This window comes from Gossypium arboreum, chromosome 8 (assembly GCF_025698485.1).
Source record: "Gossypium arboreum isolate Shixiya-1 chromosome 8, ASM2569848v2, whole genome shotgun sequence".
Taxonomy (NCBI): Eukaryota; Viridiplantae; Streptophyta; class Magnoliopsida; order Malvales; family Malvaceae; genus Gossypium; species Gossypium arboreum.
In genome coordinates, this window is record NC_069077.1 from 141,731,806 (window position 1) to 141,747,173 (window position 15,368).

Consider the following 15,368-nt stretch of genomic DNA (forward strand, 5'->3'; position numbering starts at 1 on the left):
AACTTTTTCAAAAAAAATCAAGCTCCCCTTAGCAATAATCTTACTTAAAAAGTAATATTTAGTAGGCTTTGAGTTTGCTAGTCTATGTACTTTTAAAAAGTTTGATATTTAATCTCCATACTTTAAAAGTTAAAAATTCAATCCACTAATTTTCTCAATTTAAAAATCCCAATCTAACCATTATCGTCATTAGTAGTTTCAGTTAAAATTTACCAACTTAACATGTTTACTTCCCCATCAATCATATGCCATCAGTCTCGATACTTTTTTTTTTTATAATTTAATCCCTCTACTTTTCACATTTTAAAATTCAAATCCAGTCATCTACCCAGTCAAAATTTTGTCAGAAAAGTAGAGGAGCTAAACTACAAGTAAATAAGAGTATATGTACTAAGTTCCAAATTTAGGAAAAGTAGATTATTTTTTTTATTAACGATATTGATCATATTTATGGTATCTAAAATTAACAAAAGCTGATTCTGGTTTGGAACTCACCGTAAATCACATCACATATATTTCATTAAAAAAAACTTTTCTTCATGGTACTGCATAGGTATACATATATTATATAAATCAACCGCCAAAAAGGATTTAATTACACTTTTCAATGATTACAGGGGACTACAATACATATATTGCCACTATAATTGAAGCACAACAACAATTCAAAGAGAATGGGCCAAGGAAAGATATGAATCATGAATTTTTTACCTGCACAAGAGCCAAATTTGTCGGACCACACCTACACGAAAGTTAACTCAACTTGCCGCCGTGGTACATAGAATACATCGCAGTCGGGGGTCACCGGCCTGGTCGTCTTCTTCATCCTCATCATCATCATTGTCATAACCGTATGGCTCTTGTGAAGTCGGTCCGGTCCCTTTTTTGTTGCTATTACTGTCAGTAGAGTCCGTCAAGCAAGTAGTGTGATAAGCATGACAACAAAAGAACACAATGACCGATACATTTTGTATCGAGAAAGGATCGAAACACAAACAACATCTTCCACCCCCTCTAGTTTTAGACTTAACCACCATGTTTCTCACGCTAGATGTTTTCTCTATTGGTAAAGAGGCTCCACTTGCATCCCTCTTGGATCGAGTATCGTCTTCTTCATTGCTCAAGTAAACTGCACGTCTCGCTTCTTTGTAGTATTTAACCAACAGATCAACACAATCAGCCTGTATATTTCGCATTTACATTAATTTCAAGTTTCAATGATTGAAAGTTACGACACGTGTTGTAAGAGTACGAGTACCTTGAGAATATCATTGCACCCATGTCTAAGCGAAGTTTCGGTTCTGTAATCTGTTATAATTTTTACTAGACGATCCCTAAGCCTGAAAATAAAATGGAGTCAAATATATACAGAACTGATCGCATACTGTAAGTAAATAAATTGATTCGAATTAGATCCCACCAACTCGGGACTTAGACTAGTTGGTTCATTCAGCCACGTTTCTTCTAGGACCAGCAGCCTATGCTTAACCGATAGTAAAGTCAGTTTATTAAAACAACAGCTCAAATAGCTATGAACTTTTTACACATGTATGAATACTTGACAGTTAACCACCAGATAAATGCGAGTTCTCGATGGTGAACCAGGTTTCCTTTCCTCCATTTTTTACTACGAAACCCAAACGATGTTATTCAAACTGCTAGCTACACACTTTGGTTTGCAAATTTTACTCGAGAAAGAATACTAACCGAGGAATCTCTAGGCCATTGGGTACTATGTTTACAATATAGAGAGGATCAAGATTGCCAACAGTGTGTTCCAATAAGACACCCACCTGCCAATTAGTGAGAGTAGTAAAATGAAAAAAAAAAAAATGGGAAAACAAAAGATAAATATGACAAATCATAAGTATATGGTTAAAATGTACTCTTAAGTCACTATATTTTTCGTGCAATTGGAATTTAGCTCCCCTGCTTTTATTTTTAGGAATTTAGTTTCTCTACTTTTCGGATTAAGAAATGTAAGTCTAATTGTTAATATAATGAAAGTTCTTCTGTTAAATTCAAGTACATTACAACGTCTATTTCTTTTTAGCTACATGACTACAAAATGAATATTTTTTGTTTCAAAATGTCACACCAATAAATTTAACAGAAAAAATTTAACGGTGTATAGATACTTTTAGTTTTTATGCCATTACCATTTCGGGTTTGTGGAGGCATTGCTGAATCAACTCTTCCCAAAGATCATCATCATGCTGCATGCTCACAAATTCTACAGCCTAGGGAAAATGACAAGGCTTTTCTCGTTAGTACCAATCGTTAAGCTAAAAGCTGAAGGACTGAACACTGAAAATGACATAAAATACCTCTTCTATATCTCCTAATTCATTTATGATGACCGCAAGAGCTTGTTTTGAATTTCCCATTCTTCCGAGGATGAATACTTGTTCCTTCAAAAGATCTCTTCTGACACAGATTTCATATGCCTGAGGATGAATTTCAACGGCATCATTTATGGAAAAATTATTATGCCATCAATTATAACCTAACGTTTAGATACAAACCTTCTCCAGTGTGTAATGTTGGCTACTGCGAAGAAAAGGAAGTAGCATCTTTGGATCATATTCAGCATAAAGCTCTACCTAAACGGCAAGATAAGAGTACAATATTTATTAGAAAATCCACTCAACATAAGAACGAGTACCTTACACACATGAATGTACATGTTCAGTAAACATGCAATAAAATATCGAACATAGCATCAAAATAAAGCATTGAAAGATCATATTCCCAACCGATAGGAAATCTTACTCTTGTTTCTTCCTTCTCTTTTTCTTTATTTGGATTGAATTTAACACATAGAAGCGGTACACCTGATGATCAGACCAGCAAAACTATATAGCCTGGTTTAATTTATGGTCCAGGTTACAGCCTTAAATTGAGCAGCCAACTGAAACCCATATAAACAGTACAAGTTCAGCTGCCATGGCTGGTCTAATGTTGTCAAAACTAATCCGGACTAATTTGGAACCTACTGCAATTTTGCTTCTCCACCATTGACCGCACAGACAGGGTGAAATAAATTTCACCTCCCAACAACCTTTTTTTTGGGGTATGATTATAATTTTTGGGGGAGAGGGAGAGTTATTTACACAGGGTTTGAACCCTGGTCTCGGGTGCCAACATAGTACACAGAGCTTCTTTACCACTTGCTCCATTGGGTTGTTGGCCCGAACAACTAAGGTTTGAAGCTAGAAAGTTATTGCAAATATCAAATAATAGAGAACTGTCAGAGTAAATGAAGCCCACGATATTCAAATAAATGCTATTAAAATGCCAACATAGTTGTCTCATACATACCTGCATATCATGATAATCCTTTCCAGCATGTGGGTTGACTTCAAATAATGAATGCAGATATAAATGCAAGAAATATCTTGAATCACAATTATTTCCAGAACTCAAAAGTTGTGAAACAACTTCAGATGGTGTAATCAAGTCCCTATTTTGGATCAACAAAGAAACAGCATGCTTACAATCTAGCATCATCAACTGGACAACCTGCACCGTACACATAAGTGAAAGGACTTCAATAATAGAATAAAAAACTAAGTAAAAAATTACCTAGAATGTCAACAAAGGGAAAATGGAAGTACATGAAGTGTTTTTATTTATGCAAAATGGTGCAAAGAGCATGTACTATATAGTGTTGACTTTAAGTATCATTGAAAATCAAAGGGTCAAGTTTCAACCTAGGTAGTAAAATCATGTAACGCATCCATTTCAGAATTTCACAGGTTGGCCTTAAATGAAACAGGTATTAAGTTATTCTATAAAAAAATAATCATTCATGAGAAGGCAAAGCAGCTCAGATATTGCACCTGCTCCTCCATAAGGACCATAACCATACCTTTTCACGAATGGAATCATGTAAGTTGTGCCTTTCAATGAAGTCAAATATATCAGGCTTCATGAGCTGAAAAACTCGAGAGAAGTAAACTAATTAACATACAAGCTATCCAACTAGAGAATAGATGGAAACTAGCTGAAACAATTTACATTGGATGAATTTAAAGGTAACAAGAGCACAAATTTACATCCAAACACTTACATCAGCATAGAGTGAAAAAGCTTTCTCATACTGCCCATTAACAACATATAACTCTGCAAGTGCCTATCAAGAAAAAATTAAGGATAATTCAACATATGAACCATTAGCCGATTCAACACTCAAATCATATCAGATATTCACAAACTGCCTTACAAACCTCTTTGAGGGCATCAGTCATTGATGAAGTATTTAACTGTGGCTCTATCGCAGAAATAACAGGTAATGCAGAATAAATGACAGGTAGCCAAGATTTAACAGTTGATAATAGATCCATATGAAAGGCTGGATTTGTTGCCAGGGCCACAAGTGCAACCTGCAGCATAGCAAAAGGGTAGTTTTAAATTCCAAGTTGACATATATGAAAGGCCATACAAGTGGACTACATGAATATTTGCACAGAGTTGTTGTCCTAACAAACCTCATAAGCAGTATCACGCAGCCTTGGGTTTTCAGTAGGTATATATGGAACCAATACAGGAAGCTGGCGGAGATGAGCAAAATGAAATATCCATCTGTCAAAAGCATTTGAATGCAAGTGATTAACAAGAAATGTAGGGAAATAGTTACATATAATGCCCTTTGGTACCTTTTGTTGAAATATGTATATATTTTAAATTTAATTAGGTAGATAAATCTTATTTGGATAGATAAGTTTTATTCATATTCTAGAAATATTTTTATCTTTTAGTAGTTTAATAGAATAAGGGAACTATTTTCTTTTTATGTTTTAGTAAGTTTATAAGAATAAGGGAACTATTTTCCCAATTAGGATTAGGACTTTTTTTTCTCTATTTAAGTTCAATTCTTTAGTTAATAAGAGAAGTACAATTTTATTCAAAGCTCTCTTGAAATCTTTCATGGTATCAGAGCTAGGTTAAAATCTCTAGTAACATCATGGTTAAAACAGCCTTCACTGGAGCAAAGAGATCCAGCAATCAAACAGAGAAAAAAAGTTCTATAGTTGAAACAACTACCGAGAGTACAATGACTCAAGGGACAGAGGCGTCTCACCTTTCTTTTCAACTGACATCTTACAAGTTGAATGGCAAGAATTATCTGGAATGGTTGCAGTCCGTAAAATTAGCAATTGATGGGCGGCAAGCTAGGTCATTTAAATGGAGAAGTTGAGCAACCACGGTGGGTGATCCAAAGATGAGCAAGTGGAGGTCGAAAATTCTATGGTAATTAAGTGGCTTATTAATTCCATGGAAGCTTCCATAGGTAAACCTTTTCTTTTCTCCCAAGCTGCTAAAGATGTTTGGGACGTTGTGAAAGACACCTATTCAGATTTAGAAAATGCTTCATGATTTTTGTGTTAAAAATAAAAGCGTGGAAAGCTAGGCAAGGGAAAAAAGTTACTCTTTATTATAATGAGATGATGTCTCTTTGGCAAGAACTGGATCGGTGTTATAATGATGAATGGGAGTGTCCGGAGATGGTGTAAAAGCTATGAAAAAGAAGAGAATGAAAGAGCTTATTTGTTTCTGGCTGGTTTAAATAAAGAATTTGATGAAGTGAGATCTCGGATCCTAGGAAAAAAACGGCTTCCAAAACTTCGTGAGATTTTTTCTGAGGTTAGAAAAGAGGAGACAAGGAGAAAAGTAATGTTAAAGCCAGGGTTTGAAGCTAATGATGATAATTCTGCTATTGTAACTATTAAAAATAATGATGATAGTGAAAAAAAGAAAAAACCTTGGTGCGATCACTGCAAAAAATATTGGCACACTCGTGAAACGTGTTGGAAGCTCCATGGGAAACCGACAAATGGAAGAAAAAAGAATGGCAATGGTCGTGGTTCACAATCAGGGGATAGCAGAGCTTTCCAAACAACTAATGGAAATTATGAGGACCAAAGTTCTCTGGAAGAGTCTCCATTCACTAAGGAACAATTAGAGCATCTACACAAGTTTTTTCAATCACCACAATTTCGGATGAATTCTTCTATTCCTAACTCATCCAATAATCCTTCTTCCTCTTTGCCCAATCAGTCTTGATTTTTGCATTTTTTCAGTGTCAAGCCTTGTAAAACAAACACATGGATCGTTGATTCGGAGCTAGTGATCACATGACTAGCAGTCATTTTCTTTTTTCAACTTACACACCTTGCGCAGGAAACAAAAAGATCAAAGAAGCAGATGGGTCCTTCTCGGCAATAGCCGGGAAAGGCACTGTTAAAATTTCATCTTCTTTGGTTTTACATTATGTTTTACATGTGCCAAATCTAGCTTGTAATCTCATATCGGTCAGTAAATTATCCCAGTACTCAAATTGTCATGTTATATTTGACTCCTCTATGTGTAAGTTTCAGGACATGGTCTCGGGGAGGATGATTGGCAATGCTAAAGAATTTGGTGGAATTTACTTTCTTGAAGACGACCATCTAAGTCAACCAACAACTACTTTATGTTTAAATTCTGTTTCTGATTTTGATAAGGTTATGATTTGGCATTATAGGCTTGGACATCCTAATTTTTATTATTTAAGATATTTGTTACCTAATCTATTTAAAAATAAAAGTCCTTCATATCATTGTGAATTTTGTGAATTGGCTAAACATCATCGGTCATTCTTTCCACCTCAAAAATATAAAGCCTCCAAACCTTTTTCGTTAATTCATAGTGATGTTTGGGGACCTTCAAGAGTCTCGACTTTTTCAGGAAAACGTTGGTTTGTCACATTTATTGATGATCATACTCGACTTTGTTGGGTGTTTTTATTAAAAGATAAGTCCGAAGTTAAAAATGTGTTTCAGTCTTTTTATGCTATGGTGAAAACACAATTTGGTGTGAAAATAGAAGTATTTCGAACTGACAATGGTGGGGAATTTTTTAGCGACCAATTAGGTATTTTCTTAACCAAACATGGAATAGTCCACCAAAGTTCTTGTACAAATACACCACAACAAAATGGGATTGCAGAAAGAAAAAACCGACATCTTTTGGAAGTAACTAGAGCCTTGATGTTCACTAGTCAAGTACCACGTTATCTTTGGGCGAAGCCTTGTTAACAGCTACATATCTTATTAATAGAATGCCCAGTAAAATTCTAAATTATAGAACTCCTTTTAGTCTCTTTAAAGATAACTTTCCTAACTCTAAATTGATTACAGATTTATCCCTCCGAGTTTTTGGGTGTAGTGTTTTGTTCATCTTCACAACCAAGGTAAATTAGATCCTAGAGCAAAAAATGTGTCTTTGTTGGTTATGCTTCTAATAAAAGGGTTACAAATGTTATGATCCAATTGATAGGAAGATTATAGTTACCATGGATGTCACATTTGTTGAAACAAAATCTTATTTTCATTCTAATCTTCAGGGAGGGAATTATACTAAAGAAGATTCTATAATTGATCAAGAAGGGACTAGGAATATACAACATAGGAATTCTAATAATAGGGAAGGCGAATTTATAATTAACACAAAAATTAATGATGTTAATGTTAATGAAAAGGAGGATGAAGGTGTAGAGTCTGATCATGAAAATAAAGAACAAACAAAGGAGTTAATTGTTTACTCAAGAAGAAATCGAAATCAAGAAAGTGGAATCCACCAGATTCATCACCAAGAATTCGACCCACAAGATCCTGTCAAAAGCCCAGGTAAAACTCATAATCCAGCCAATGAATTTTCTAATTTAGATATTCCAATTGCCAAAAGAAAAGGTGTTAGAAATATTGTCAAATATCCCATGTCTAACTTTGTATCCTATAAAGCCTTATCTTGACATTCTCAACCTTTGTTTCGTGTCTCGACATCTTGTCCAAATACCAAAAATGTGAAAGATGCTTTACGGGTTCCCGAGTGGAAGGAGGCTATTTTAGAGGAGATCGTGCTCTTGAAAAACAGTACATGGGAAACAATGGAATTACCTGTAGGGAAAAAACATTAGGTCGTAAATGGGTGTTCACAACCAAATTCAAACCAGATGGATCTTTAGATAGATACAAAGCCGGTTGGTAGCAAAAGGGTACACTCAAACATACGGGATAGATTATCTTGAAACATTTGCTCCGGTGGCCAAATTAAATTCCGTCGAGTTCTTTTATCAATTCTTTGTTAATCTTGATTGGTCTTTACAAAGACAACTAGATGTGAAGAATGCTTTCCTAAATGGAAAACTTGAAGAAGAAGTTTACATGGATCCTCCTCCGGGTTTTGAAGAAAAATTTGGAACTCGAGTATGTAAACTCAAGAAATCTTTATCTGATGCAAGCGGTCTCCTCGAGCTTGGTTTGAACGATTCACTCAAGTTGTTAAAAGACAAGGCTACTCACAAGGGCAAGTGATCACACAATGTTCTATCGACATTCACAAAAGGTAGAATAGCTGTTATTATAGTTTATGTCGATGATATCATTCTTCTGAGGAGATGATGTGGATGAAATAAGGCGTCTCAAGGAGCATCTAGCATTGGAGTTTGAGATCAAAGACTTGGTTCCTTTGAAATACTTTCTTGGAATGGAAGTTGCTCGATCAAAGAAGGGTCTTGTAGTCTCTCAGAAAAAATATGTGATTGATCTTTTAAAAGAATTTGGGATGAGTGGTTGCCGCCGGTGACACACCAATTGATCCAAATGTAAAATTTGAAAATAAAGAAGGTCGATTAGTTGATAAAGGCGTACCAAAGATTAGTTGGTAAGTTAATTTACTTATCACATACAAGGCCGGACATAGCTTTTGCGATAAGCTTAGTGAGTCAATTTATGTACTCCCCAATGGAGGAACATGAAGAAGCGGTGTTTGAATTCTAAGATACTTGAAGAGTTCAAGGAAAGGGCTTATTCTTCAAGAAATCCGAACAAAGAGGAATTGAAGCTTATGAGATGCAGATTAGGCGGGCTCAATAATGATGGAAGATCTACATCAGGATCTTGTACATTTGTTTGGGAAACCTTGTGACTTGGCGAAGCAAAAACAAACTGTTGTAGCAAGAAGTAGTCAGAGGTGAGTTTAGATCAATGGCTTAAGGAATTTGTGAAATGGTTTGGTTAAAAAGAATTATGAAAGAGTGAGAAACCAATAACTTCACCAATGAAGTTGTCTTGTGATAGCAAAGCGCCATTAGCATTGCTCACAACCCAGTCCAACATGATGAGAACTAAACATGTTGAGATTGATAGACACTTTATCAAGGAAAAAATTGAAGAAGGCCAAGTGTGCATGCCGTTTGTTCCTTCAAAACAACAGATTGCTGACATACTTACCAAAGGACTCTCTAAGACAAGCTTTGATTTTCTTGTAAGCAAGTTGGGCATGATTGATATATATGCACCAACTTGAGGGAGGGTGTTGAAATATGTATATATTTTAAATTTAATTAGGTAGATAAATCTTATTTGGATAAATAAGTTTTATTCATATTCTAGAAATATTTTTATCTTTTAGTAGTTTACTAGAATAAGGGAACTATTTTCTTTTTATGTTTTAATAAGTTTATTAGAATAAGGGAACTATTTTCCCAATTAGGATTAGGACTTTTTTTTCTCTATTTAAGTTCAATTCTTTAGTTAATAAGAGAAGTACAATTTTATTCAAAGCTCTCTTGAAATCTTTCACCTTTCCCAAGCTGTAGCAGATCCTCGCAACAATTTGGGACACAAGGATGCAGCCTCAGTATATTTCCTTTCAACAATCAAGTGATCTAGGTATTTTGATCCCACCTACATGTAAAGCAAATTAGCAGGTAAAAAAGCAATAAAAATAATTTTTGGCATTAACATGGACGACAAATTAGAAACCCAGGCAAACAATTGTATCAGTAATAAAAGGTATTATTTACCACAATTCAACATTAAAATAAAATCATAAGCAGCCAAAATCTTTAATATTATAGGAATAATTAGGTTGAATTAAGAATGCTAACAGCCAGCAGCTTTGTATGGTAACTCATGAGAAGTCATTACCAAATATATTAAGAAAAAGAACCCAAATTACCTCATCAAGGAGTTCACTCCGTCCCTGACCAGCCTCAGCTGCTGCTAAGGCTTTTGCATGCCGACCATGCTGAAGAAGCCATGCAATGTGATCCTCTGCATCCCTAGGATCAAAAAGTTTATAGGTCTAAAACTAAGCAGGATTTGCAAAATATATCTGCAGGTACTTTAGAAGATATAGGACAAATTCTAATACAATATGTACAAATCCAAAGTATCATCATAACAGGTCAAGGTCCATGTTAGGGGAATCTTGAGACCAAAATTCAGATAAAACTCATTGTGCCCAACGAGAATACACCTCATTTTCATTCATCTGAAGATAAAGTACAATATTCACTTACCTACCATAAACCTTTTGCCATGTACTACGAGAATGCACCTCATAAGTATTGTTTGACTATTAAAATCCATTTGTCAAGTAGCCAGTTATAATAGTACTATATACTTTCTTAGATCATGTTGACACCACCCAACAGAGGCTTGTGAATTTTATGTCAGCTTCAAAAGCAAGGATAGGTCAACAGATGTATTTACACACCAAGTCAGATCATTTAAGTAAATTAGAAGCTCCAGGAATTATAATGCAAAACTAAAAAGCAACTATGGGAAGAGATTATCCATAAACTCAAATCCCTTATGATAAACTAGGATATAGCAACACACTATGCGAGTGTTTTAATAGTATTTTAGGATGTGGTTAGTTTTCTTTAAATGTGTTTATCGCATATTAAATAACATACATACTCTTAATTTCACATAGATTACTTTCTTTATTTCTTTTTCTGTTTCCTGACTGAGTTAGTGTTACTTGACTCATGAAACTAACTCATTTAGGAGATTTATATATAGCATAGATAAATAAGCAACCAAGACCAGATTGACACTGAAGACATTTGATACAAAACGCAATTAGCTATTAATGCATATTGCTAAAGCAAACCATGATCCTTTTATTTGGAAAAAGAAGCAATAATAATCTTTAGAAGCTACAATGTACAAAGAATCAATAGTAACCTGGGTTTTGCTATGACAACATCCTTTGGTGATACTATGTAATAGATTGGTTCATCACCAGCAGCCCACTGTCCACCAGCATAACTGCTTCCTGCATTTGTAGGAGAAAAAAACCTTAATTATTGACAGTAAATTGTTTCCAAAGGTCCATAAAATTAAAAAAATAAAGTTAACAACCTGAGAAGGGAGAATGCGCCAAGGAATAATCTTTTGCTTTGTAGTGCTCAAAGCCATGCACAGGTAGGGCATCTGTTGCCAGTTCATCATTGTTCCAAGTTACTACACGTACCTCTGGTCTCTGTGCACTACCCTGCTTCAGTAGATTCATGCATGGCAATGAGAATCATAACAATTGCAAAAAGACCTCACAAGTATGGGGTCTAGCATTACTGAGAAAAGAACTGACAGATTCATTTGATAATACACTTCCTCACAGAATTACTGAATTCAGGGGCAATAGGAAAAACAAAAGAAGTGCTCGTATATTGAAAAAAGATTTATAAATTAAATTCCTTTCAAAACAAAGACAGCCTTAAAGTTCAAATCAGAGTAGCAACTTGGGTAGTTACAGTAACCACAGTCACAGCTGCTGTCAAGCATAGAGTCACTACATTCAAATATGTTGGCATATTTCTGAGATCTGAAACAGGTAATGGACAAAAGATGGCACGATCCAACCTCAAAATAGGAGGGTGCACGCCATTATGAGGTACTTATTGGAATTTAAAATGCAAAGGACATGTATGTTATACCTGTCGTGATGGTATTGTGCTACTAAATCCATTCTCTCCGTCTTCTTCACTAGGAATATAAGCTAGAAGAACCAAAGCATCACCAAAAGGAGCAATTCCTGATATGAAATAGCTAGTCTGAAAAGATGCAACAATATCTACTTGGTTCATGTTAGACATTGTAACATGCCTATATGTTCCATTGGCTCCATTATTCAAGTTTGTTCTTATTGCTGCAATCTTGACAGAGGTTCCCCAACCAATCACCAATAAAGTATCATCCTGAATGCAAAGTTCAAACAAAGAACAATAGCAATAACGAGAAGCAACAGTATCATGCTTCATGGAAAATTAGGGAAGTGAAAACTTCAAAAAGAAAATGGAAAATGACATTGCCGTTTAAATTTTAGAAAATCTACATAGTCTGAACAACTTCCAACATATCTCATTTTAATCATTGACTAACCTGCCAAACCAAATGAGGAAGCAAAACTTCAGGATGAGGACTGCATCTTGGTCTTTCTATAAATGTAATCCGCTGATCATTTGCAGCATCGTAAACTTTTACACCTACATTATTAGCCCAAGCAACGAGACTTGTACGCCATTTTACAGCATGGATTGGTCCTTCGCCCGAGTGCAAAACCTAAAATCCAGTTAAAATATAAAATGTCAAGAATTTAGAAAGATATCCATTTTCAAATATATCAAGGTCAATCAAGCACCACAAACCTGATCCTTATAGCCAAGCCACTTTTTGGTATTAAAATATAAGTGACCTGCCAAGCCACCAGCTACGAATCTCCTAGATGATTTTCTTGCATAATCAGGATCAAGAGCAATTGCTTTCATAGGACGATAATATTCAAATTTCAATTTCTCGTCGGTGAAAAGACTATTTATTACAACAGAACCATCATCAGAACAGCTTCCTATATATTCACCTTCTTTATCAAAACTAAGCTCATTCACTGCAGCTGAATGAGCAGCAAATGCCTTAACCTACAAACAACCAAACAAAACTTCAAACAAACAAACAAAAAAGAATTCTTCTCTTCCAACATTAATCACAACAGCCGAATAGCTTACTAAAGTCCACTCACCAGTCAAATATATATATACTCACTAATATTTTGAATTCAAGTGAAGTTACTAATGAAATTTTTAAGATTCAAAAACGAAATATAATATCAAAAGTGATGGGAAAACAAAAAAAAAAAAACCTTCACCTGATTTCCCAAAAAGTCGAGGATATGAATAGTTCCGTCGTACGTTCCGAGTGCGATCATGCGTTCGGCGACGGCGATACACGACGCAGCTTCGTTAGATAGAAAAGAAGGTATGCTTCCTCCCATTCTTTGATACTTAAGCCTCGGCTCTTCTTCTTCTTCTTCCTCTTCCTCTTCTTCATCTTCAACGTCATCTTCTTCTTCTTCGTCTCGCTCGTCTTCACCTTCGGCGCCGTTATCCGATGGAAACAGAGACATTTGAAGGATTCCGGGAATTGAGAAACGAAAAAAAAAAAAACGGAATAGAAGGATCTGAGTGGGGTTTGCGGCTTTAATTTGGTTTAGTTAATTAAAATTTTATTTATTTGCTAGCAAACAAAGGGGACGGTGACCAATGATGGGTGCCAACTGCCAACTGTGTTCATTTTACTTGTCTGTGTTTTTTTCTTTATTTTTTTATTTCCACACCCTTTTTGGACCTTTTCATTTATTATTATTATTTTATTCTTGTTCCATCTGGGGATTTCTATCAGAGAACTTTGATGTTGATGTAAATGAGCATTCAAAATTATTTGATATAAATGATTTTTTTTTTTCGAAAATTTGAATTGTTATTTAAGATTTTTTTTTTAAACCCGAACTCTCTTTTAATAATTGTAATATTTGATCAATGAAAGTTTATAAGAGTTTGTTGAGTAAAAATTTTTAAAATAAAAAAGATGAGTACTTTTTTCACAGCTGATCGAGGATGAAATCTGTGAAATGACATATCTGATCATGTTTGTTAAAAAATTACTTTCTTTGTCACATGCTCTCTAATATTCTTGAATATTCATGTACTCTTAATTTATTTTCAATTTAGTTGTGTAAAATGGAAACACTCAAAAATTCAAAATAGTTAGATGAACAAAAGAAGACAAAAATTGAATAGTTGAATAGCTCTCTTGTAACTTGTCATAGTTAAGTGACTAAAAAATAAATTTATTAATAATTTAATAATTATTTTATAATTTTCTATAATTTAGTGACTATTAATATAATTTACTCCAAAAAAGGAGGTTTTCGTTATGGTTTTAATGAAGTGAAGGTTTCAAAGAAGGTGTTGGTGGTGGTAGCCTCAAAACTTTTGTTGGAACTATTGACCTGAAATAGTAGCTAAGTAATAAGCATAGTATGACTAGAAGTGACACTGGAAGTAGGAATTTTTGTAAGCACTATGATAGCACATAACTAAATAGGGGATAATAAAGGACTAATTTAGGAATGCTTCTCAAAAATGCTTTTAAGGGAAAAAAAAAAACTTTTGAAGAGAAAAAAAACTTTTGAGGAGAAACTAAAATTTCCAGCTTGGGAAGAGCACATTTTCTCTCAAGAAACAGTTTGTTTAGGAATGTTTTTATCTCAAAAGTGCTTCTTAGAAGCAATACTAAACTGGCCCAAAGTTTGTTTACACAATTTGGTTTTCCTATATTTGTGGAACCTAGCCTGGTAAGAAAAATCTACTATCTTCAAACAATTACAACCAGTGAACTTTAAATATATTACATCACAGTGACAAATCGAGCTAATACACCTACTATTTGAAGTAATTTACCTTTGTTGGCTATTTTACTCATTTGACCTAAAAAATAAAATATTTACAACAATAACCCAAGTTAAAAAATAATCACCAAAATGACCTGAAATGAACAATACCTGAGGGTTTTGGCGACCCCATGGTCAACACCCACATAAAATTCCCCCAATCATTACTTCATGATTGATATTTGGTTGTAGTCATTGCATGATCAACGCCTATGTATTTTTTTTACACCATATCATATTAGTATACAAATTATACTAGTATTTAAAAAAAATTTGGGGTGCATGAAACAGGTGATCGACATCCCTTTTTTGTATAATTATTTTTGGGGTTTTGGCCACCCCATGGACAACACCCATTTGTTTTTCTTTTTGTATTCAAAAATTTTTTTTGGGTGCCGTGTACCAGATGGCCAACACCTTTTTATTTGTATAAATTTTTTGTGTGTGTGCCATGTACTAAGCGGTCGACACCACTTTAAAAAATTTTAAAAAAATTTAGTGCCGGCCTTTTCTTTACCTACATCAGTAGCCTATATATAAATATATAGATGCTCTTTAGGTTATGGTATTGTAATTAGAGGAAAAAAATATTGAGAGTATCTTCCTGAAGAAAAGGCCATTATAGTTACTCATCATCTGATAAGCAAACAATTTGTAACACCCCTTACCCGTATCCGACGTCGGAACAGGGTTCAAGGTGCTACCTAAATTAAACAATAATAAACGAATAAAATCGAGTCATAAATCTGTATTTCAATTTAAAATTTCTCAAATTTCATCTTTAAGTCCCTAATATGGACCTA

The 15,368-nt window shown here is 34.5% G+C and overlaps 1 protein-coding gene across 1 annotated transcript; it reads right to left on the reverse strand.

Annotated features, from left to right (window-relative positions):
* Nucleotides 1-515: 515 nt before the first annotated feature.
* LOC108465300 (vacuolar protein sorting-associated protein 41 homolog) lies at nt 516-13,480 on the reverse strand. Its single transcript, XM_017765623.2, has 19 exons — nt 12,982-13,480; nt 12,485-12,754; nt 12,219-12,398; nt 11,774-12,034; nt 11,199-11,331; nt 11,022-11,112; nt 10,006-10,108; nt 9,628-9,731; nt 4,491-4,584; nt 4,230-4,385; nt 4,073-4,135; nt 3,872-3,937; nt 3,322-3,522; nt 2,526-2,603; nt 2,328-2,447; nt 2,160-2,240; nt 1,708-1,793; nt 1,259-1,340; nt 516-1,181 (listed from the first exon to the last, which is right to left on the reverse strand). The coding sequence occupies exons 1-19, from the start codon at nt 13,237-13,239 to the stop codon at nt 759-761; spliced, it is 2,850 nt and encodes a 949-aa protein (XP_017621112.1). The 5' UTR covers nt 13,240-13,480; the 3' UTR covers nt 516-758.
* Between the last annotated feature and the right edge of the window lie 1,888 nt (nt 13,481-15,368).